The sequence below is a fragment of the Nicotiana sylvestris genome, chromosome 1 (assembly GCF_000393655.2).
Source record: "Nicotiana sylvestris chromosome 1, ASM39365v2, whole genome shotgun sequence".
NCBI lineage: Eukaryota > Viridiplantae > Streptophyta > Magnoliopsida > Solanales > Solanaceae > Nicotiana > Nicotiana sylvestris.
In genome coordinates this window covers 164,054,767-164,079,052 of record NC_091057.1, presented here as the reverse complement: position 1 = coordinate 164,079,052, position 24,286 = coordinate 164,054,767, and the positions used below count along the sequence as shown (strand labels likewise).

At 38.6% G+C, this 24,286-nt stretch overlaps 1 protein-coding gene across 1 annotated transcript; it reads right to left on the bottom strand.

Moving 5' to 3' along the window:
* Positions 1-21,116: 21,116 nt before the first annotated feature.
* On the bottom strand, positions 21,117-22,892 carry LOC138876868 (uncharacterized). The gene is made up of 2 exons (XM_070155929.1): positions 22,401-22,892; positions 21,117-21,563 (listed from the first exon to the last, which is right to left on the bottom strand). Exons 1-2 carry the CDS (start codon positions 22,890-22,892, stop codon positions 21,117-21,119), a joined length of 939 nt encoding a protein of 312 aa, XP_070012030.1.
* Positions 22,893-24,286: the final 1,394 nt, after the last annotated feature.

Here is a 24,286-nt window from a genome sequence, read left to right as displayed (position 1 = left end):
TAAACCAACAAAAATCAGAGAACAACTTTTAAAATGTGAAAAGAAAACTGAAAAGCAAACGGAACAAATACGAATACAAATCAATATTAAGGGAAAAACCTAGGTTCAGATTTGGACCTTTGCTGAATTTCAAACAGAAGAAACTACCTAAAGAAAAGTAGAAGAAAGAGAAAGAGAATAGAAAGATGAAGCGGTAGAAAGTAAAACAAAAGAAAAATACCTAAGTTGATCTAGTGAGACTCCGGCTTGCTTTGATTTGAGCCCAAAGTTGATGTCAACTGTGTGTTCTTGTCAAGAATAAACAGACAACGTCAGCTTCATGCCTAATCGACCCCCTTAGCCTTGCACGCTACGGATCTATGGAAGTTGATTTTGGGGCTTAGGGCTTCAACCTTAGATTCAAGATTCGAACAAGTGTAGAGGGATTCGAGGGAAGTTAGTCAAGATTGGGAAAGAGGAGGCCATGGGGGTTTTGTGGTGTTAATTTGGGGGGGAGGGGTGAGTTTGAGGCGGCGCCGCCACCAGAGAGAATTGGCGTTTTGGGGCGGCGCTCTAGGGTTCTTGAGGTGTCTCTAAAGGTGAAGTGAATGAGAGAGATGAGTTGTGAGGGGGGAACAATTCAGACAGTTAAATATATTCAGGGGACTCAGCTCCGGACCATTCGATCAAGTGAGATCGACGGCTCAGACTGAAATCTAGGAAATAGGGTTGTTTGGTCACTTGAACGAGTGGACCGAGTATGGTATGACTTGGGCCAAGTTTCAGACGAGTCCTGGGGAATTTAATTGGGATGGGGAGATTAAATTGAAACAGCCCAAACTCAGCCTTCTTTTATTTTCTTTTTTTTTTCAATTTCGAATTCCTTTTTCTTTTCAAATTAAAAATAAATCCTAAATTAATTTATCAGATTAGATTAATTACTCAACAAAATATTTACAAAAATTAAATAACTCCTAAATTAAAAGAAAAACTATAAATTCAAAATATAAAGAGTAAAATGCAAAATGAACTATTTTTTGTGATTTTTCATATTTTATAAAACAACTAATTTACTAATTAATCTAAAATACAAAATTAAATCCTAAATGCAAATGTAATGTATTTTTGTATTTTTTATGAATTAAATAAAATTACACATGCACAAAAAATGCAAATAATTAGAAAATTCTACAATAATTTCTAAAATAACAAACAATTAAAAGAAAAAACTAATTCCTTGGAATTCTGTAGGAATAATTCATGTAGGGCAAATATCACGTGCTCACAGCTGCCCCTCTTTGCTCGGAGACATGAAGGATTTTCGAGCAAAGATAAAAGGAGCAATTATGAGGGATGTTTGCCTGTTTGAAACTCCATGAGAAGAATTTTTGAAAAAGCCTGACCGAACCTTGCTTCAAAGGTTGCCTACATATCCTTGGTTATAAAGGAATCAGGTCAGTGTAGTTCTGGAAGTTTTAGTAGCTGGGACTACCAGGAAGCTGTGATTTTACTGTTGCTGCTGCTGCCACTGCTTGCTTAACTCCTTATTACACCACAATGGAAAATAAAAAGCTAAACTAGCTAAGTCTATCAACTACGAGTTACAAGATTCGTATCTATAAATCTTCTGAAACTTGAGTCTTGGTTGGTTCTTGCTACAGACTCCGATCTGAATCTTGATGCTCGTCAGCTGTAACTGTTGGTTCATTCTTAAGCTTTGGATCAAGGCGGGACATGCGAAACCTGTGATTTCAATCATATCTTAGGCAATTCGCACTTTTCTCCGCTTCAACACTTTGAGTTCACTTCTTTTTCCTCTTTTTTTTCTTTTCTTTATTATGGATTGAGACTCATTCTTTTGGTCGTCTCGAACCCTATGCCTCGAGGTAAAACCTGCTCAGACACCAAACAAACAAATGAACAAAAATTTTCTGTCCCAGTTTTCACTAGAAAAATTTCGTGAGTTATTGTAAACCAAATTCCAACTATTTCTTTGTTGAAAGCAATAAATTAAGGATTATGTATCCTTGGGAGAAAAAGATTAGGGAGTGCAGCCCTATATCTATAAAAACTCAATCAGGGAGTGGAGAACCTGTGTCGGAAAAAACGGTGACTAGGGAGTGAAGACCCTATGTCTTAAAATCTCAACTAGGGATTGGAGACCCTATGTTGGCAAAAGGCGACCAGGGGATGGAGACCCTATATCTAAAAATAATCTCAACTAGGTATTGGAGACCCTATGTTGGCAAAAGGCGACTAGGGGATGGAGACCCTATGTCTAAAAACAATCTCAACTGGGGATTAGAGACCCTATGTTGGCAAAAAAAGACTAGGGGATGGAGGCCCTATATCTAAAAATAATCTCAACTAGGGATTGGAGACCCTATATTGGCAAAATGTGACTAGGGGATGGAGACCCTATGTCTAAAAATAATCTCAACTAGGGATTGGAGACCCTATGTTGGCAAAAGGCGATTAGGGGATGGAGATCGTATGTCTAAATATAATCTTAACTAGGGATTGGAGACCCTATGTTGGCAAAAGGAGACTAGGGGATGGAGACCCTATGTTTAAAAATAATCTCAACTAGGGATTGGAGACCCTTTGTTGGCAAAAGGCTACCAGGGGATGGAGACCCTATGTTTAAAAATAATCTCAACTAGGGATTGGAGACCCTTTGTTGGCAAAAGGCGACTAGGGGATGGAGACCCTATGTCTAAAAATAATCTCAACTAGGGATTGAAGACCCTATATTGGCAAAAGGCGACTAGGGGATGAAGATCTTAAGTCTAAAAATAATCTCAACTAGGGATTGGAGACCCTATGTTGGCAAAAGGCGACCAGGGGATGGAGACCCTATGTTTAAAAATAATCTCAACTAGGGATTGGAGACCCTATGTTGGTAAAAGGCGATCAGAGGATGGAGACCCTCTGTTTAAATATAATCTCAACTAGGGATTGGAGACCCTTTGTTGGCAAAAGGCGACTAGGGGATGGAAATCCTATGTCTAAAAATAATCTCAACTAGGGATTGGAGACCATATGTTGGCAAAATGCGACTAGGGGATGGAGACCCTATGTCTAAAAATAATCTAAACTAGGGATTGGAGACCCTATGTTGGCAAAAGGCGACTAGGGGATGGAGACTCTATGTCAAGAAATCTGAACTAGGGATTGGAGACCCTATGTTGGCAAAAAGTGACTAGGGGATGGAGACCCTATGTCTAAAATAAATCTCAACTAGGGACTGGAGACCCTATGTTGGCAAAAAGGCCACTAGGGGATGGAGACCCTATGTCTAAAAAAAATCTCAACTAGGGATTGGAGACTCTATGTTAGCAAAAGGCGACTACGAGATGAAGACCCTATGTCTAAAAAAATGTCAACTAGGAATTGGAGACCCTATGTTGGCAAAAGGAGACTAGGGGATGGAGATCCTATGTCAAAAAATAATCTCAACTAAGGATTGGAGACCATATGTTGGCAAAAAGGCGATTAGGGGATGGAGACCCTATGTCTAAAAATCTCAACTAGAGATTAGAGACCCTATGTTGGCAAAACGTAAAAGATTGATATTTTTTTTGGGCAATCCGCTAGGCAAGCGCCTAGGGCTATTTTTATATATATAAAATTCAAAAAACAAATACAGTGTTCGGAGGTCTTACATAATGAAATAGATAAATTTTGACAGAAACATTCCTCCTATTACCAATACTGATTAAAGCACTCATTGTTGGTATCACATATGAGCTACTGTAAAAGTTGACTATAACAACTATCCTTACATAGTAAAAGATGTAATTTGGAGTACATAAGGAATAACTTGTCTTTACAGGCCTGCTGCATTGAATAGGCTGTTTAGTAAAACACACTGTCCAGCATAACGAAAGCACTTTGTTAAAAGTTGTGCCCCATTCTTTAAGTGTGCAGTATACAACCTCCAAAGTTCTTATTTTAATAAGCCCTATTGTCCTGTTTACACTGTCTAGCAATGTTCGTTGCATTTTCAGGCATGTTTGTCTGCTTTTTGTTTGCCTCGAGAGTTTTTTTTCAGTTGTACACTTATTCAGCGTGACATTGGCTACCTGTAAAGTCCCTCCATTGTCGAAACCCCAAGCGCCTCGGAAGTTGGTTGTTTTAATAAACCACCTCCCAGGTTTTTGTTGTCGATACCCCATGCACATGCCTTCTTGCTTTCTTCAAAAGTCACGCTCACCCCATGCCTTCTTTCCCCTCTAGAAACGTTAGTAATCAAGCATGACCAAAATAGCATATTCCAAAACATTGTCCAGCATGCATTACATTGCCAGCGCGCAATTTTATGTAAGAACTAGCGTGCCTCCCAATTGGAATTTAAAATGTCCTCCCAACTCTTGTAGCTCCTCGTTCGAGTTTTCTCCAGCACCCAAACATTGTGAAGCATGCTTTCATATAAAATTGCTAGAAGCATGTGTGCATTCTATGACTTTGAAGAAGCGTGCTTGCATTCAAAAATCAAAAGAACAACATTGGCCTTCGTATGCATCTCTTCTCGAAACAGGCGTGCTCCACATGCTAAAAGTTGTGATGGTTTTTGTTTAATGGTAAGATTCTCCTCGAAATTAAGCACTTGTACATCATGCTGGTTGTATATCCAGGGAATTGAATGAACGCGAGCACCCCATGCTGGATATGTTTCCAATGCCTTTAGCCATCCCTTTTGTGCTCGATTATTGATTTGCTTTTGTTCTTTAACAGAGGTTGTCTCGAAAAGTTGCATCAGTGAATGCCATAAACATTGTGATACTTTAGGTTCACTGCCCCATGCAAATGATCTGGGCATTCTGTTCCTTTGTTCCCTGCTTGTACATATCATGATATCTCTTTCAGGGGATTGAATACCATGTACTAATACCACCCATTGAAATTGACAATCATGATAAGTCATCTCCACATTACCATTCTCTGCACAGAAACACCAAATGTTAGTATAACAGAAGATCATCAAGATCTCTTCCTATAGGATTTGACCCTGCTGATCAGTTAAGTCCATTCCGTTTCTCCTCCTCATTTTGCCTTTGTTCCACTCCATATTTATCTCCTTTTTGGCTTTGTTCCTTCCCCTTTTTCCTCCTAATTCCTTTCAACCTTTACTCTTATGTAAGGACATTGCATCTTATCTTCGTTAATGATCCTCCTTCGTTTGAGTCCAGATCCCAAAAACCATGGAACTTAGTATTTCCTTCATCTAGAGCATAATTGGCAAGGTGATCTGCTAATGTATTCCCTTCTCTGAATATGTGAGTGACCTTGATGATACTTTGTTCCTTTAATCTTAAAATCTCCTCTACATGTTCAGTAATATACCAAGGAGGCTTCCATGATTCCTCTATAATGTTCTTTAAAAGCATAGAATCTGTCTGCAGCCATATCTGGAAATAATTAAGACTTTTGCACATCTTCAATGCCTCCGCAATAGCTACTGTTTCTAATACATTGTTGTTTCCTTCAGAAATCTCCCTTCCTTCTGCATATATCAAATCACATATTTCATCCCTTATGCAGAAACCAATTGAACTCCTCCCTGGGTTCCCTCTACATGCTCCATCCGTATTCACTTTGATCCACCCTCTTGAAGGAAATTCCCATAACACTTTATCATATTTCAGTGGAGGTGTGTACTGCTCCATCATTGTCAGTAAGTCTAGCCACTTGTGAGGAACATGTAGTCCTGGCTTTTTCAGTTGGACCAGAGCTTGCATAGTGGATGACACCTGGTAAATAACTCTGCTCACTGAAACTACTTCTCCATATTTCAAATTGTTTCTTCTCTTCCACAGTTCCCATACAATGCATGCAGGTAAAACCTATAATACTTGCTTCAATCTAGGTACAACTGCTGTTGTCCAACACTTTGTAATTGCTTGATGTAATGCCAACACATCTAATGCAATTCCGGCTCTCCTTAGGAAGTAACTCCAAACACTTGTAGCTGCATTGGATCTGAAGAACAAATGTAGTAATGACTCCTCTTTTGGATCAGCACAACACCAACATTTAGATAGCATGGAGTATCCTAGTTTACACAAGAAATCATCAAGTGGCAGTTTGGCTTTCCATACCTTCCACAGGGAGAAAGATATCTTGAAAGGTAACCTTTTACCCATATCATCTTGTAAGCTAATCTTGGGTTGGCTCTTCTCCGCAGGTAATCCCATGCAGACTTTACTGTAAAATGTCCCCTTGTTTCAAGCATACAGAAAGGAGTATCTAACTGTGAATTTTCAGTTGGTGGTCTAATATTCTGTACAATGTGGTGTGCCAAATCTTCAGGTAGGCTCTAAAACATTTTATCCACATTCCACATACCATTTTCAACCAGATCATTGACAATATGAATATCCTCATCGATACCAAACTCTGCAGGCACTTGAAAAAATAAGGCTCCCATCTCAGTCCAATTGTCGAACAAGAATTGAGCCGATCCCATTCTCAGTTTCCAGTAGATTTGATGCTCAATCAAGTCCCTACATTCTAGCATTTTTTCCACATGTGGGATCCACGCTTCTAAGGTACAATTATTGCATTTAGTTTCTTGCAGTATTTTTGACTAATAAATGCACTCCATAGAGTGGTCTTAGTCCTGAAATTCCACCACAATTTGCAGTACAGTGCCTTGGATACGTCATGTAGGGACATGAAGCTTATGCCTCCCTCCTCAAAAGGCATACAAAGGTTAGTCCAAGACGCCCAATGTCTAGTTCTCCCTCCCACATTGCTGCTCCAAAAAAACTTGGCAAAAATGCTATGTAATTTGTTGATCACATAACTTGGAGGATTGACTGCTGACAACATATGAATTGGGATACTCTGCACGACATTTGCGATTAAAACAACTCTTCCTCTTACAGATAGGAGTTTGCCTTTCCATGACTGATGTTTGTCCATAACCTTGGTGTTTAATCCCTGGTAATAGTCCCCCCTTCTTCTTGCATAAAAAATAGGACAACCAAGATAGGTCATAGGGAAACATTGTCTTCGTATACCTGTAATCCTTTCCACCTTGTGAATCACCTCATTATCCGTTAAATGATGCAGGTATATGGCTGATTTGGCTTTGTTCACCAGTTGACCAGATGATGATTCATAAGCTTTCAAAACCTCCATGACAAGTCTCAACGAAGTTTCATCAGATGAGAAGAAAATGATTGTATCATCAGCGTATGATAGATGATTTATTTTTGGGCTCCATTTTGGCATTCCAAATCCATAGAAATACAGGTTAGTGTGTAGTGAATTCAATCCCCGAGAAAGTTCTTCTGCTGCTAGAATGAATAGAGTTGGTGACAAAGGGTCACCCTGTTTAACTCCACTCGATGATTTGAAGAAACCATTAGGCTGACCATTTATTAGAATAGAGTACCAATTGATCCCAATCAAATCAAAGATCAAGCCAATAAAAGCTTCAGGAAATCCCATTTTCCTTAGTACTTTGGTCAGGAATAGCCATGATATACTGTCGTAATCTTTTGTCATATCAAGCTTAATTACAGTGTTTGGACCTGCTTTTGTTCTCAACCTGATATCCATAATGATTTCTTGAGTTAAAAGTACGTTCTCAACTATGCTCCTGCCCTTCACAAAACCTGCTTGTTCCTCTGAGATTATGTTTGGTAATAATTCAACCAACCTCTCATGAATAACCCTAGAGAAAATCTTGTTAACAAAGTTGCTAAGACTGATTGGTCTCATGTCTGCAAAGGTGTTAACTTCTTTTTTCTTTGATAATAAAACCAGGTTTGTGTGCGTTACACTCTTTGGCAGCTGCTGACCGCTAAAGAAAGCCTTGACCATGCGGACAACATCTTCTTCAATAATTTCCCAGCATGTTTGGTAAAAGGCTCCAGTGAATCCATCCGGTCCACCAGCTGAGTCTCCATTCAACCCCATAACAGCTCTCTTCTCTTCTTCATTGGAAGGCAAGGCCATCAATCTTTCATGTCGATCAGTATCTACCATTGAAGGTACATGATTTAGAATGTCAAAATCATTCGGAACTGCAGTCTCAGTAAATTGATCTTTGTAGAACTTTATTGCTTCTTCTGCTAATAAGTGATCTTCTTCGATCCAGTTACCAAGGCTATTCTGGATCCTTGATAATTTCAGTCTCTTCCTTTTCCCATTAACTTGAGCATGGAAGAATTTAGTTTTTCTATCGCCATCTTTGAACCATAACATGCCAGCTTTTTGTCTCCAGAATTCTTCTTCTAATGCAAGATATTTAATCATTTCAGCTTGGACCTGTTGTAATCTTTGTCTATTCATCTATGTAGGATTTACTTCAAATTGTCTTTCATGAACCAGGACCACCTCCTCAAGGCTTGCAATCTTCTGGAATATATCCTCATATGTAGCTCTGCTCCAGGTAGATAGTGCTCGTTTAAGCTTCTTTAACTTGTAGTTAAAATTGCAGAAAGGGTTAGCACTAAAATCAGCATTCCAATTCTCCTTTACTACATCTTTGAAGGTTTCATGCTTTGTCCAAAAGTTAAGAAATCTGAATAACTTCTTCATTGGAGGAGTTTATATATCACATTTGAGCAGCATTGGGCAATGATCAGACCCAATTTTGGATAGGTGAGTTATCTCCAATCCAGGAAAGGTCTGTTGCAATTCATTATTGCCAAAACATTTGTCCAACCTTTTAAAAATTCAATCCTCCTCTGATCTTCCATTCTACCATGTAAATATGCTTCCTTTAAAACCCAAGTCTGTCAAGTTGTAGGTATTGATGCAGTGTCTGAAGCCGTCTACTTCAATGAGAGAAACTGGCAAGCCCCTATATTTCTCTTCCTCATCCCATATCACATTAAAGTCGCCTACAACTAGCCAAGGTACTGTCATATCTGATGCCATTACGTACAAAGTATCCCATAGTTCTATTCTTTCTGTACGATCACATTTGGCATAGACTAGTGTAAGGATGAGCTCAGCATGTGTTTCAGAGTGCATTAATCTCAAAGTCAGCTGTTGAGTCATGTTATATAAAATCTTATTTGACACATTCACCACAGCCTGTGCCAAACCAATTCTTGCTCTATACCTTTCCATTTTGTGAGAGTGTTGCATAGGCTCAAGGATACCTATGAACTCAAAATGATGTTTTCTGTGCATTGTAATCAGCCTTTCAAATGGTTGCATTGTGTTTACTAACCTGACATTCCATATAATTGCATCCATTAAATGTTTTGGGATTTGGGCAGTGTTCTCCTTGTTTGTACTCCACTAACTGGGACAGTAGAAGTATCTTTTGACTGTTTCTTTTTTCCCTTAGTTGCAGATTTTACCAGTTCAATAAGCCTTGGCGATAGATCTCCCTGCTTGGCAACATTAAGGAAATTTTGTGCAGTGGATTCCTCATCCATGTCTCTACATTTAAGTTCTGCGTGGTTAACTTGATTATGTGCTTCTACTGCTTCTTTTGATGTAACAATATCCTCTGCATGCTTGATAAGTTTAGCATCTTTATCGGCATGTTCATTGGTCAACAACATTGTATTTTTCAAAGGGACGTTACTTCCTGCTACATCCTGCACGGTGCTCAATGGAACAACATTTCTTGCATAAACCTGCACTGTCATAGCTCGATTGTTGTCTACATTCTTGTCTTGTTTCTTGTCTGCATTTTCAGCTTCTTTCAAGACATTACTAACAACATTATGTGAAGTCCTTCCTGGATCTATAATATTAATGTTCCCCTCTTTTGCTACTGCTGCATTTGTGCATTTACTAATGCTTTGAATATTGATCGCATTGGCATTACCATTAACACTTTGATCCTCATCTTCCACTTCATTTCCTCCAACTTCTTCATCACTATGCATTGTATCTGGAATCTGACCATCTGCTAAGTCTTCATCTGTTCGGTTGAGCCATAATCTCCCTCCTGCCCATTTTTCTTTTTCATTGGTCCTGAATTTCTCAAAATCTGTATCTTCAACAAATTCATTTTCTTTGTTGTTTGCTAATTGTTGTTCAACTTTGGTGTCCTGTGAAGTAATGTCTTGACATGAAGTATTGACTTGAACTAGATTATTTTTGAATGCCATTTGTACCCAGTGGGTAGTTGACTCATTGTGGAAATGTTGTTCATTCCCTAAATCTTTTTGACACAATCAGCTATTGATTCTCTATTTGCTGCATGATTTCTTATTGCTATAGGATTGCAAGTAGGTGTTGCAGGGTTCAGTTTCTTGGGTTGTGTCTTGGATGATTGTCTCCTAGATGAGCTAGGAGAAGTTACCTTTTGTACCATTTGTCTAGTTGAAAAATCAAATTCCTGCTCCTCTGATTCATTCTCTACACCTGCTGTGGAATTATTTTGCTGAATATCATTGTTGCCTGTGGTTTTTTGAACTGGAGTTTCCTCCACAACTGCCAGTTGGTTGCATTCAGTAATCTCACCATTTTCAATTTGTAGCACTGCAAATTGGTTGGTTGTTTATATTTGTTTTGTCATAGCTGTATTGTTAACAAGAACCATTTCTTTCCCTTGTGCAGTAGTACCTTCAGCTTGTTGGCCTTTGTTTAGTCCCCTATTATCGCGGACTTCCTTCCATTGAAGGCCTGCAATACCAACTACCTTACCACTAGTAAGGATAATTAAAGGAGCATCATGTTTTGCAGATTTCTTACTGCCTTGTTTCACATTTTCGACATTTTCCTGTTGTTGGACATTTTTGCTTTCCCTTAAATCAGGATTAATTCTCCAACATTCAAGCATGTCATGGCCTTGTAACTTGCACTATGTCGCACCTCCTTTTTCCGCCCCCGCGAGGGGTGAAGGGAGTTTTCTCCAATTAAAGAACAGTCGAAACGGGATTTGTTTGTTTGTTTCAGAGTCGCCACTTGGGAATTTTAAGGCGTCCCAAGTCACCAATTTTAATCCCTGAATCGAGGAGAATATGACTCTGTTTATTATTCTGCGAACCAGAAATCCTGAGTAAGGAATTCTGTTAATCCGGAAGAAGGTGTTAGGCATTTCCGAATTCCGTGGTTCTAGCACGGTCGCTTAACTGTTTTTATTCTTGGCTTAATTATCTCGATTTTACATTTTTTATTGCATGATTTTATTATCGCTTCTGTTTAGATTGTTTACAATTAAAGACCCTTCTTCGAATCGAATCACGCATACGTGTATTCGTTTATATATTATATATTTTTTAACGTGAAAAATCGTGTCACGCGTACGTGTACACAAAGATATTGATAATATATTTATTATAAAATAATTATTTATTTATTTTTTTCGAAATTGTGTTTTGAATAAAATCAAAAACATTCGCACTTTTTGTATGATTAAGTAGTGAACCGCACATCTCGGGTTTTATGAAATTAATTTAATATCCCCCGACGAATTAAAATTTTGGCTCAAAGTTGCGCGAACACATAATCTGAACTGCCTTTAAAAATGTAATTTAGGCCACGCGAACGTATCCCTAATTTCACAAAATATTCTTGATAAAATTCTCTACAAATTGTTTATTGCATCCACTTATTTTTATATGAAAGCCATAGAGAAACATTGATTTAGACGTCTCTATATTTTCTTGAAAAGCATTCAAAAGTTATTATGTGTTGACCGCAAGTCTTATTTTACGCGTATGAATTATATACCTCAAAACTATTCAAATTTTAAAGAATTAATGATATGAAAAAGAAACAAACAACATGTAACTAAAAATACTACCATTTTTATCGTGCATACAACATTAATATATTCAAAAATCGAATCGCATATAAAACTGGAAAAAGAATTAATTTGATAAACAAATTAATAGTTTCTGAAGAATTTTCATTGTTATATTTAATGCGAACTCTATTTCTACATATCCTTGACATAAAATGTTGCAATTCGTGCTTATAAATCCCATATCCTTCTCATATACTTGTTTTTAGTCCAAAGTTATAATTATTTAGTTAATTTTTGATTACGAAGATTGAGTTTGAGATAAATAAACCAATTCTTATTCTCTGCCTATGCGAATATTTGCAAACACTAACTCTATATTTTGTAAAAAAAATCATCGACATTATTTCATACATTAAAAGAAATGAGTTGATTTAACTACGCCATTTGTTATTAAGAAAGAGAATTAATCTACCAATTGATTTAATAAGACGACATCATCTAGCCTTAAACAAAATTGGATATTTGACAAAATAAGCTAGTAATGTAATTTCTGGGTATTTCCGTACTATTCTTTACTTAGCTAACAATATCACAAGATTTAATTAATGGCCAATTTTCTGCAATGTTCCCTATCAATTCAAACAGTAAATGTCATCACTAGTCCTCAAAACATATAAGATTATCGTGGAATTTACTACTCCAGAAGGTTAATTAGTTAACAGTTTATCATGTCAAGTATAATACTATATTAACCAATTAAAACAAAACTGAAACTTAAACTAATAAAATTTGAACGAATGGAAAACAGAATTATAATTCCCGAACTTCATTAATTTGTCATGTTGAAGCTTTTCGTGACATGAATTTACAGATATGTACCTGATATTGGAAGCAAAAGAAAATGAAGATGAGAATCAGCAGCAGTAATAACAGTACAACAGCAACAACTGCCCAGCAACAGTAACAACCCAGTAACAGACCGGTGGAGTAGTAATCCCAAAAACAAAAGCTTTAAGCTTTGAATGAAACAACAACCATTAATACTAATTTCAAACAAAGAAAGAAAGCAGAAGATTTTTTAGTTTTTATTTTTATTTTGAAAGCTTAAATATTTTTCGGAATTTTTCTTTCTCTTAAATGTTCAGCCCTTTTTTTCTCTCTTCTATTCTCTGTCCGTTTTTTTTTCTCTCGTATCTCTCTATGTGTTTTTCTTTTTATCTTCCTCCTTTTCTATTCTGATTTCAAGACTTCTTATAACTCATCCCATAAATCTTTCAATTAATTAAAATCAATACTTTTTCTCTACCCAACCCATTATCTTCCCACTCATCTCCATTACATTAAATAAACATATCACACCACCCCATTATATTTTGTCCCCCATGCCTAACATAAAATAATACAAGATTCCCCCCACTAAATTTTGTCTTGTCCCCCCTTTATATTAAATAACCATATCACAACCCACCCCATTTTATTTTGTCCCCCATGCTTCATATAAACAATTACAAAATGTACAATTCCTAAACTACCCCTCCGACCTTACTGAAATTACCAAACTACCCCTGAACGTACTACAAATTACCAAACTACCCATCAGCTATAACACATCATTTAATCAAACTTAACCAAAATATAGACAATATGATTAATTTCTAACAATGTTCAAACAACAAATTTCATGAACATGATTTCTTCAACATTTCAACAACAAAGCACATGAACATGATTTCAACAACATTTCAACAACAAATCACATGAACACAAATTGAACAACAAAGAACAACTAAAATTTGATTGAACAATATTTTAGCAACAAACAATCCTATTTTCGGATTCAACAACTACAACAAACAAGTATATTTAGATTTCTAACTTCAATCATATTGAACTTAAAATCAATTCTAACAACATTACAACCAACAATTCCTATATTAAACTTTATGAGACAAATTCAAGAAATAATCACAAATGGTAAACAAGAAATCAAGCTATACAAATTTCGGATTCAAGAACAATCAAACAAAGTATGAACATGAATTAAATCTATTTTAAACAACAAACATGATGGATTTAAACGATTAAACCAACATATTTCTCTAACACAACTAAATTCTTTAAACAAATAACAAGATCGACGAAGAAACAATTATGAACTTAAACTTGAACTTAACAATATTAACAATTTCTAACAATACATAAACACATGAAACAAATTGAAGAAATAGTTAATTAAATTTCAATTTGAATCTAACAAACATCAAACTAACAAATATTCACTTAAACAATAATACATCCATGGATGTCGAGCTCAAGTTTGAGCTCGACGAAGAAGATGAAAGCAAACGCGGGCAACCATGGCGCAAAAAAAACGACAATGGTGAAGCTTGAGGGCAGCCATGGTTATGTGGTGAAGGGGTGGTTGTGGTGGAGATGGTGAAGTAGCCATTGATGGAGCTTGTCTTTCTTGAGGAAGAAGAAGAAGAAAGATAGAAGGGGGGGGTGGGCGGTAGTTTAGTGTTTAGGTTAGGGTTTTCTTGATTTTGTTTTTGTTTTGTTTTTTGTTTTTTTTGTAAAAAAAATGAAAGACAAAGGATGTTGGGTTATGGACTGGGTCGACCCAGTTCGAAATGGACTGGGTCGTAGGGAAGATTGGGCCATTTTTTGGGCCTGTGGCTTGAAATCGAAGAAGAGGCCCAATTCCGACTTTCTTTATATTTTTGCTCTCTTTTCTTCTTTTATTTTTCTAAAACTAAATTATAAAAATACTTCAACTATTATTCAAGAACTAAATTAAGTTATAAAAGCGCATATTAACTCCCAATAACAATTAACGCGCAATTAAGTAATAATTAAGCATAAAATTGTATATTTGGATATTAAATGCTAAAAATGCAAATGATGCCTATTTTTGTAATTTTATTTTTTGTAAAACAAATTCAATTACTAAATATTGTAGAATTAAATCCTACATGCAAAATGCGACATTTTTTCGTATTTTTATTAATTTAACAAATAAACATGCACAGACAAATACAAATAATTATTCAAAATATCACAAAATCACAAAATTGCACACCAAGAAAAAATTACTTTATTTTTGAATTTTTTGGAGTAATTCTCATACAGGGCAAAAATCACGTGCTTAAACACTCTTTACAGTACTTTGGCAAATAATCATAGTTTACATCCCCATTTACTTCATTGACAATGTCCATTCGAACTTTCTTGGGGAGGTCAGCTAGCAGATCCACCAACACTTTAACACGCGCATAACTAGGTCTAGTTTTCTTGACAGTAGCCAAATCCAAGTGAAGGGGTTTACCTACAGCAGAAGCTAGAGAGAACAAGCATTCTTTGACAAAATAGGTGGGCAGCAAATTAGGGAATGAAATCCAAGCCATTACCTTAGGTGTCTCCTCTCCAACTTTTAAATTTTGCATCATAGATCAAAGTTCTTAGTTGGTATTCCTCCCCATGCTTATCGTTAACATAGTACACACCTTTTGATGAGAAATCTACGTAATCTTGCCATAATGAAAATCGAATCAAAATGTGCCTGTCACAAAGATATCCAATGTTGCATTCAGCTTTGATACCACACTGCATTGGAACAATTCGACGTATTTCATTGATATCTGGCCATTTGTATGAAAATTTGCACACAACTTCCTGTTGCAGTCCTTCAATATAGTTCATACGTTCAACTTCTGATTCTGTAAAGCATACAGTTGGTTGTCCTTGAAAGAATTGGGCTTGTCTAGGGGGAATTGGATCAACTGATGCTCTATCTTGCATAGCAGAAGTGCTGGGCGTAGGTTTTACTGCCTTTGCATAATCCATTGGATTTGGATTTGTTGTCGTTCCTGGCTGTGTGAGGTCAGGAGGTTGACTAGATAGCCCAGCCAAAGATGGAAGCTGGCCACTAGCCGCAGTGGCCATGGCAGCACTTCGTTGATTTTTAAGCAAAACAACTGAACTTCAATATTCCATATAAAGAAGAAAGAAAAACTGGTAATACAGAACTTGACAGTTAAAATAAAAGATAAGCCACTGAAGTTCCTCAGTACTTCATCTTGAAAAGAGTGCAGAAAACTCGAAATTTTCAAGGAAGCTCAGTGCTACAGTAATTCGCAGAAAATAGAATTAAGATCTAGACCAAATGGTTATGAGTTACTATGAAACCAATTGGGGATTGTGCGCAATGAGAAAATGAATCTTTTGACACCAAGTTCGGTTAATTCCACCACCGGATGCTAGAATTATGGCCGGAAAATGGTGACGAAAATACTATTCACATGAATCCTAGAGAGAAGGGAGAGGTCTTGTTCATTTTTTTGCCAACATTCCCTAATCGCCTTTTTGCCCTGTGTTTAAAAACAATCTCAACTAGGGATTGGAGACCCTATATTGGTAAAAGACGACCAGGGGATGGAGACCCTATGTTTAAAAATAATCTCAACTAAGGATTGGAGACCCTTTGTTGGCAAAAGGCGACTAGGGGATGAAAACCCTATGTCTAAAAATAATCTCAACTAGGGATTGGAGACCCTATGTTGGCAAAAGGCGACTAGGGGATGGAGATCCTATGTCTAAAAATAATCTCAACTAGGGATTGGAGACCCTATGTTGGCAAAAGGCGACCAGGGGATGAAGACCCTATGTTTAAAAATAATCTCAACTAGGGATTGGAGACCCTATGTTGGTAAAAGGCGACCAGGGGATGGAGACCCTATGTTTAAAAACAATCTCAACTAGGGATTGGTGACCCTTTGTTGGCAAAAGGTGACTAGGGGATGGAAACCTTATGTCTAAAAATAATTTCAACTAGGGATTGGAGACCCTATGTTGGCAAAGGGCGACTAGGGGATGGAGACCCTATGTCTAAAAATAATCTCAATTAGGGATGGAGACCCTATGTTGGCAAAAGGCGACTAGGGGATGGAGACCATATGTTTAAAAATCTGAACTAGGGATTGGAGACCCTATGTTGGCAAAAAGTGACTAGGGGATGGAGACCATATGTCTAAAAATAATCTCAACTAGGGATTGGAGACCCTATGTTGGCAAAAAGGTCACTAAGGGATGGAGACCCTATGTCTAAAAAAATCTCAACTAGGGATTGGAGACTCTATATTAGCAAAATGCGACTACGAGATGAAGACCCTATGTCTAAAAAAATCTCAACTAGGGATTGGAGACCCTATGTTGGCAAAAGTAGACTAGGGGATAGAGATCCTATGTCAAAAAATAATCTCAACTAGGGATTGGAGACCCTATGTTGGCAAAAAGGCGATTAGGGGATGGAGACTATTTTTTTGACTTTTCTTCTTGCCTTTTTTTTCAATATTTTTTCCTTTCTCCTTTTTTTTTATTTCATGGAATGAGTAAATGCGAGAAAATCCTTGAAGGGGACTTCCCTTTTTATGGATTGTTGCTGCAAAGCTGTTTCTAGCACTTGCGCATTTTTTTCTTTCTTCTTTTTTTGGTTGCACCTGCTTCTTGCACGGTTGCTTTGGATTGCACCTGTTTCAAATTTTCAAACAAAGAACAATTGTTAGTTTGACACAGTGGTTGGTTTTGTGGCGTTGATCGTTTTTGATCACTTGATCTCGGCCCAACTCTTTTGGTGAGAACCTCAACTGCTTGCTGGCTTTTCTGAAGATTAACCTCTCTCCTAAAACCGAGGAACTCAACTTTCCAAAATTTCACATGGCGGTTCACCTGTGTGGGGCTTTGGCCCTTTCACTTTATTTTGCCTCTAGGGGCTTTTGACTTTGGATTTTTTTTCATTTTCAACAACTTTGATTTCATAGCATCGGACATCATGGCCAGTCGGGATCGACTTGATACACCCGCTGAGGTTGGGTACTTTTCTTTGGATTTGGCTTTTATTAAACAGAACCCTGTAAAACTAATCTTGCCACCTTTTCTTTGTGTTAGTTTCGGAACAAAGTTAGACCGAAAGGGATTCAAAGAAAGGTAAACAAAAGACAAGAAAGTGAATCTAAGGAGAAGTGTCCCTTTCGGGTAGGAAAGAAAGACGTATCTGGAGTGCATGCAGACTTCAATAGACATGACATGCTTCTTGGACTGGATACCTGATCTGCACAACTATCCAACTTCTCATAAACCCATTGCGACCCGTGTTTTAAAACCAAGAAACCTTGCCAGGACTCTTTCAGTGCCAATGGTTGTGAGGGGCTTCTTCTTTTCGATCAATGGCGCCCTTTGCGGGGTTTCGCCAATTGACCTCTCTCATTTATCTTCTTACTGTAGCCTTATAGTGCTCTTTACGAGTTTTCACTAACAAGACTCTCTCATTTTCAATTTCTCTGCTCGCCGTCGACTTATGGTGCCCGTAGGTTTTCACTAATAAGACTCTCTCATTTTATTTCTCTCATCTTGATTGTATCGGATCCAAACAACTGCGTTCTCTGGTTTAAAAACTTTTCCTCGACTGATCGAAAGGACTTGAACAAGGTTTGGGTAAAAAGAATTTGGATCGAATTACAACTTTGGAATTGTTCAGGCAGGATCATCGCCGAGACATTATAACATCTGCCCCAGTTTTACATTTTAGGGGAAATTGGATTTTTGTTTTGGTGTGACTGAACCCCAGAGAGAGGCTGCCTATGTATCCTTTGGGAATCAAGTCGAACGTAGTTCAGGGAAACATTTTGTTTTTTGTTTGTTTTGTTGTTTTTTTACAACTTCGAGTTCCAAAAGGGTTGTGAAGGAAAGGTAACTGGCTTAGTGGGTTAGCAAAGGGTTGGAGTGTTTGGGGTAGCGAGAATGAAAGCCTCCGTCATCCCAATCGGATAATGTTATTACTGTGGAAAGACTAGACATAGTACCTTTTGAATGCGTCTGCATTTATAGTTGTTTTGAGGTCGTTTCCTTTGATGTCTCCCAGGTATAACGCCCCTTTTGGCAACAATTTTCTAATAATGTATGGCCCTTTCCAGTTAGGAGCAAACTTTCCTTTTTCTTCCTGATGATGGGGGAGAATACACCTTAAAACAAGTTGCCCCACTTCAAAGTTTCTAGGCCGCACTTTCTTGTTGTAGGCACGGGCCATTCTTTGTTGATACAACTGCCCGTGGCAGACTGCGGCCATTCGCTTTTCATAAATCAGGGTTAACTGTTCTAGACGGGTTTTGACCCACTCAATGTCTTCAATTACCGCTTCAACAATGATCCGAAGAAAAGGGATTTCAACTTCTGCGGGTATTACAACTTCAGTGCCATAAACCAAAAGATACGGGGTTTCTCCGACCGATGTGTGCACAGTAATACGGTATCCCAATAATGCAAATGGCAACTTTTCATTCCCCTGCCTGGAACTTTGAATCATCTTTCTCAAAATCTTTTTAATGTTCTTGTTTGCTGCTTCGACGGCACCATTAGCTTTGGGCCGGTAAGGGGTGGAGTTCCGATGAGTTATTTTGAATTGTTCGCATATCTCCCTTATCAAATGAATATTCAAGTTCGCAGCATTATCCGTAATGATAGTTGCAGGGATACCAAAATTGCAGATGAGATTGGAATGCACGAAGTCTACCACAGCTTTCTTGGTGACAAATTTGAGAGTAATTGCTTCAACCCACTTTGCGAAGTAGTCGATAGCGACCAATATGAATCTATGCCCATTTGAAGCTTTTGGATCAATCGGCCCAATGACGTCCAGACCTCAGGCAACAAATGGACAAGGTGCTGACATGAGATGCAGTTCTATAGGCAGTGCATGAATCAAATCACCGTGCATCTGACATTGATGACATTTCTGGACGAAACTGAAGCAATCTTTTTCCATAGTCATCCAATAATAGCCTGCTTGGAGGATTTTCTTTGACAAAACATACCCATTCATGTGGGGTCCACACACTCCTGCATGCATTTCATACATGATTCTTCTGGCCTCTTCGGCGTCAACACATCTTAACAAGTTGAGATCTGGAGTCCTTTTGTATAAGACTTTACCGCTCAAGAAGAAACCATTTGCGAGTCATCTAATGGTCCTCTTTTGGTCTGCACTAGCTTGCTCGGGATATTCTTTAGTTTTCAGAAATATCTTGATATCATGATACCAGGGGTGAATATTTGGTTCTACCTCAACCGTATTGCAGTAACCGTGCCTTTCTCGGATTTGGATTTCCAATGGGTCAATGTGGGCATTGCCTGGGTATGGCAGCATCGAGGCCAAAGTAGCGAGCGCGTTGGCCAACTTATTGTGAAATCGAGGAATGTACAGGAACTCGACTAACTTGAAATGACTGCTAAGATCTTCCACATGTTGCCTGTAGGGAATAAGCTTGACATCCTAGGTCTCCCATTCTCCCTGAGCTTGTCGGATAATCAGGTTTGAATCTCCCATGATTAACAATTCTTTGACATCTTAGTCAATTTCTATGTTCATACCCGTAATGTAGGCTTCATACTCGGCAATGTTGTTTGTGCAGAAAAACCGAAGTCGGGTTGTGGCTGGATAATGCTGACTAGTGGGTGAGATCAAGATTGCCCCAATTCCAACACCTTTTGCGTTCACAACTCCATCAAAGAACATTTTCCAAGCATTGGTGTCTTCTGATGCTATCTCAACTGAATTTACCTCTTCATCCGGGAATTAGGTGCTCAAAGGCTGGTATTCATCATCAACAGGGTTTTCAGCTAGGTGATCTGCTAAAGCCTAGGCTTTCATTGTCGTGCGGGTGATGTAGACTATGTCAAATTCAGTAAGAAAGATCTGCCTTTTTGCTAACCTCCCTGTGGGAATTGGCTTCTGGAATATATACTTTAAAGGATCCAACCTGGTGATGAGGTAAGTAGTATAGGCCAATAGGTAATGCCTAAGCTTCTGAGCGACCCAAGTTAGGGTGCAACAAGTCCTTTCCAGCAGGGTATATTTAGCTTCATAGCTTGTGAACTTTTTGCTCAAATAGTAGATCGCCTACTCTCTTTTCCCGGTCACGTCATGTTGTCCGAGGACACATCCAAAAGAATTCTCCAAGACTGTCAAATATAGAAACAAAGGCCTCTCATGTTCAGGTGGGACCAGGATTGGCAGGTTCGACAGATATTCTTTGATTTTGTCAAAAGCTTATTGGCACTCGTCTGTCCATTTAATTATTGCATCTTTCTTTAACAGCTTGAAGATGGGTTCACATGTAGAAGTCAACTGAGCAATGAATCGGCTAATGTAGTTCAACCTTCCCAGCAGGCTCATAACCTCTTTCTTGGTTCTTGGAGGAGGCAAATCTCGAATAGACTTTATCTTTGTTGGGTCTAACTCGATGCCCCTCCGATTGACTATAAATCCCAAGAGTTTGCTAGACGGAACCCCAAATGCACATTTGGCTGGGTTTAGCTTCAGATCATATTTATGCAGCCACTCAAAGAATTTCCTCAGGTCTCGAACATGGTCATCCTAGGTCCTGGATTTGATGATCACATTGTCAACATACACCTATATCTCTTGGTGAATCATGTCATGAGAAATGGCAGTCATGGCTCTCATGTAGGTTGCCCCGGCGTTCTTTAGACCAAAAGGCATGATCCTGTAATAGTAGGTGCCCCAGGGTATGGTGAAAGCTGTCTTTTCTACATCCTCTTTATCCATCAACACCTGGTGATATCCTGCATAACAATCCACGAAGGACTTTATTTCATGCTTGGCGCAGTTATCAACAAGGATATGGATATTTGGCAGAGGGAAATTGTCCTTGGGACTCACTTTGTTTAGATCTCTATAGTCCACACACCCTCGAATTTTCCCATCTTTCTTTGGAACTAGAACTACATTGGCTAACCATGTGGCGTATTGAACCACTCGGATCACCCCCGTTTTCAACTGGTTTGTGACCTCTTCTTTAATCTTGTAACTGATATCAGTTTTGAACTTTCTTTGCTTTTGCTGGACAGGGGAATAATCGGGGTAGGTTGGCAACTTGTGAACCACCAAATTGACACTTAGTCATGGCATGTCATCGTATGACCAATTAAACACATCTTTGAATTCAAACAAAAGTTGGATTAATGCGTCCCAGGTTTTTTCATATGTTTGAATGCTTATCCTGGTTTCTTTGACTTCTTCGGAACTACCCAAATTAACCGGCTCGGTATCATTTAAGTTTTGCGTAGGTTTATTCTCAAATTGTTCCAATTCTCAATTTATTTTCCTAAAAGCCTCTTCTTTATCATATTCCGATTCTTGGTTCATTATTTCATAATTAAACAGTGTGTTTGGATCTAGGCATGAAGTCCACAAGCATGTCATGTTATTTAAAGCCGCATTATTAGAACTAAAAGAAGAAATAAGAAAAAGTAACAAAATTAGAAAGAATAAAGAGAGATGAACGATGAAATATTGATTTCATTTCATTAAATTTTGAAGATAACTGGGTTTACATTGGAAATTAAAGACAGGAAACTAAAAAGAAAACATCCGAGTTACACCCTAAGATAACTCGTTATGCAGAAAAGGTGGCAGGATTGGACTACCGGGATTCCCGCATGATTGGGAAAGGAATAGCCTTCCAATTTTGCAATTTGGCACTGGGACCCATATATAGCACCTCAGCGGTGCTCGAGCCTTCTCCCGGTTGGACCATGTGGGTTTCATACAGCATCTACCTTATAGCCCCACAGATTTCCTCAATTTCCTCGGCGTGAAGGCCTAATCTTCCTATTCCTCATTGTACTTAAGCCTGACAAAGGTTCTATAATGATGCGGAATCGGCTGAGGCAAGACCCAACCATTGTTCTTTCGTTTATCTGCCCATTTCTCATCAGTTGGAGTGGGTTGGAAACCTACCCCAAAGAACTTCTCGCTAGTAGCCAGAGTGATAGTTTCAGTGATTCCTTGCAACGAAGTCTCGAGCCCCTTCTCGAGTTTGTAACCATGCCTGATCATTTCCTTGGCAACCATAATTAATGCATTTGAGAGAAAGGGTTGAGGACAAGGGTTTCCTTCTTCACATTGGTCTGCGACCATAACCTCAAAAGCTTTATAGACTATATGTTCACTTCCTTCCCTAGCCTTGAGACATGGGACTAATGGGTCTCGGTAAATCGACTGCTCATCTTCTTTGTGAACTACAATCTCTTGATCTTCATGTTCGAATTTCACCATCTGGTGGAGAGTAGAAGGTACAACCCCTGCTGGGTGAATCCAAGGTCTTCCCAAGAGGAAATTATAGGAAGTATCCATATCCAAGACCTGAAAGGTCACCTCGAAATCCATCGGACCAATAGTCAGAATCAAAATCAATATCACCAACGGTATCTATTTTGATGCCATCAAACACACACAGACGTTGTTGGGCCTAATTCTCTTAGTATCGATCTCAATTTGTTGCAGAGTTTAGAGAGGGCAAATATCTACTCCAGAACCACCATCCAGCATGACCCTTTTCATATAATATCCATTGCATTTAACTGTTAGATGAAGGGCTTTGTTGTGGGCTGCCCCTTTAGAGGGCAAATTATTCTTGGTGAAAGAGATTTGATTGACTGCAAAAAACCTTTCCGCCATCCTCTCCAACTGTTCCACAGTGGTTTCAATGGGAACATACGCTTCATTGATAGGTTTGATCAACACTTTTTGATGTTTAGTTGAATTCATTAGCAGAGACAATAAAGAGACTTGAGTAGGAGACTTCCGGAGTTGGTCAATTATCTCATAGTCCGCCATTTTCATTTTTTGGAAGAACTCTTCTACTTCTTCAGCACTCACTGGCTTCTTGAGTGGGAAACGCTTCTTCGTGGCATTATTCACTTCCTCCAGATTGAGGTATCTCTTAGTCGGGTTGTTTTCCTTAAATTCTCCCGAGATCTTTTTACCCATGTAAGTTACTACTGCCTTGTTGTAATTCCATGGAACGGCAGTGGGATCTATCATGGGCCTCTGCGGTGCATGTCCAATAACCACGAGCTCATTCAGCCTTGGTGAAATTACTGGGCCCCTCGCACGTAGGTCCCTTTAGGCACATACATTTTAGATCCCTTGTTTAGCTCAAACCTTCTTGGAGGGCTCAATGTCGCTTGTCCTTTCCTGTGTCCCCGGGGAACATAGAGAACGACATCTTTTGAGGGCGCTGCCCCAATTTTGGTTTCCTCTTTCTTTTTCGTATTCTATGGGGTGGGTTTACTCTTCTTCTCCCCCTTGTCTTGTTTTGTGATAGCCTTTGGATTCTTCTCCATATCGGCTATAGCAATTATGGCTTTTGGAGCTGGGTCAAACTCTCTATCTTCACAAATCATTCCAATAACCGGCCCGCTGTTGTGAGCCGGTAACAGATTGTTGGTTACATTAGGAACGTTTTTGTCCTTTAGAACTATTCGCTTTTGTTCTATGAGGTTTTCCACAGCCCTCTTCAGGGTCCAATAGTTATCTGTATTATGCCCTTCCGCCCCCGAGTGGTAAGCATATCGAGTACCGACTCTGTAGGCGGGTGACTCTGGGTTCTGCCTAGTTGGAGGTACGGGCTGCAATAGACCATCTGGACAAGTTTGGGGAAAATGCTGGAGTATGACTCAACAATAGGCATAAAGTTTGGAATCTTGGGTGGTTCCCGGGCACAGGCATTGTATGGGAAGTTATTCTATGGAGGTCGGGGATTATACTGAGCTTGGCGA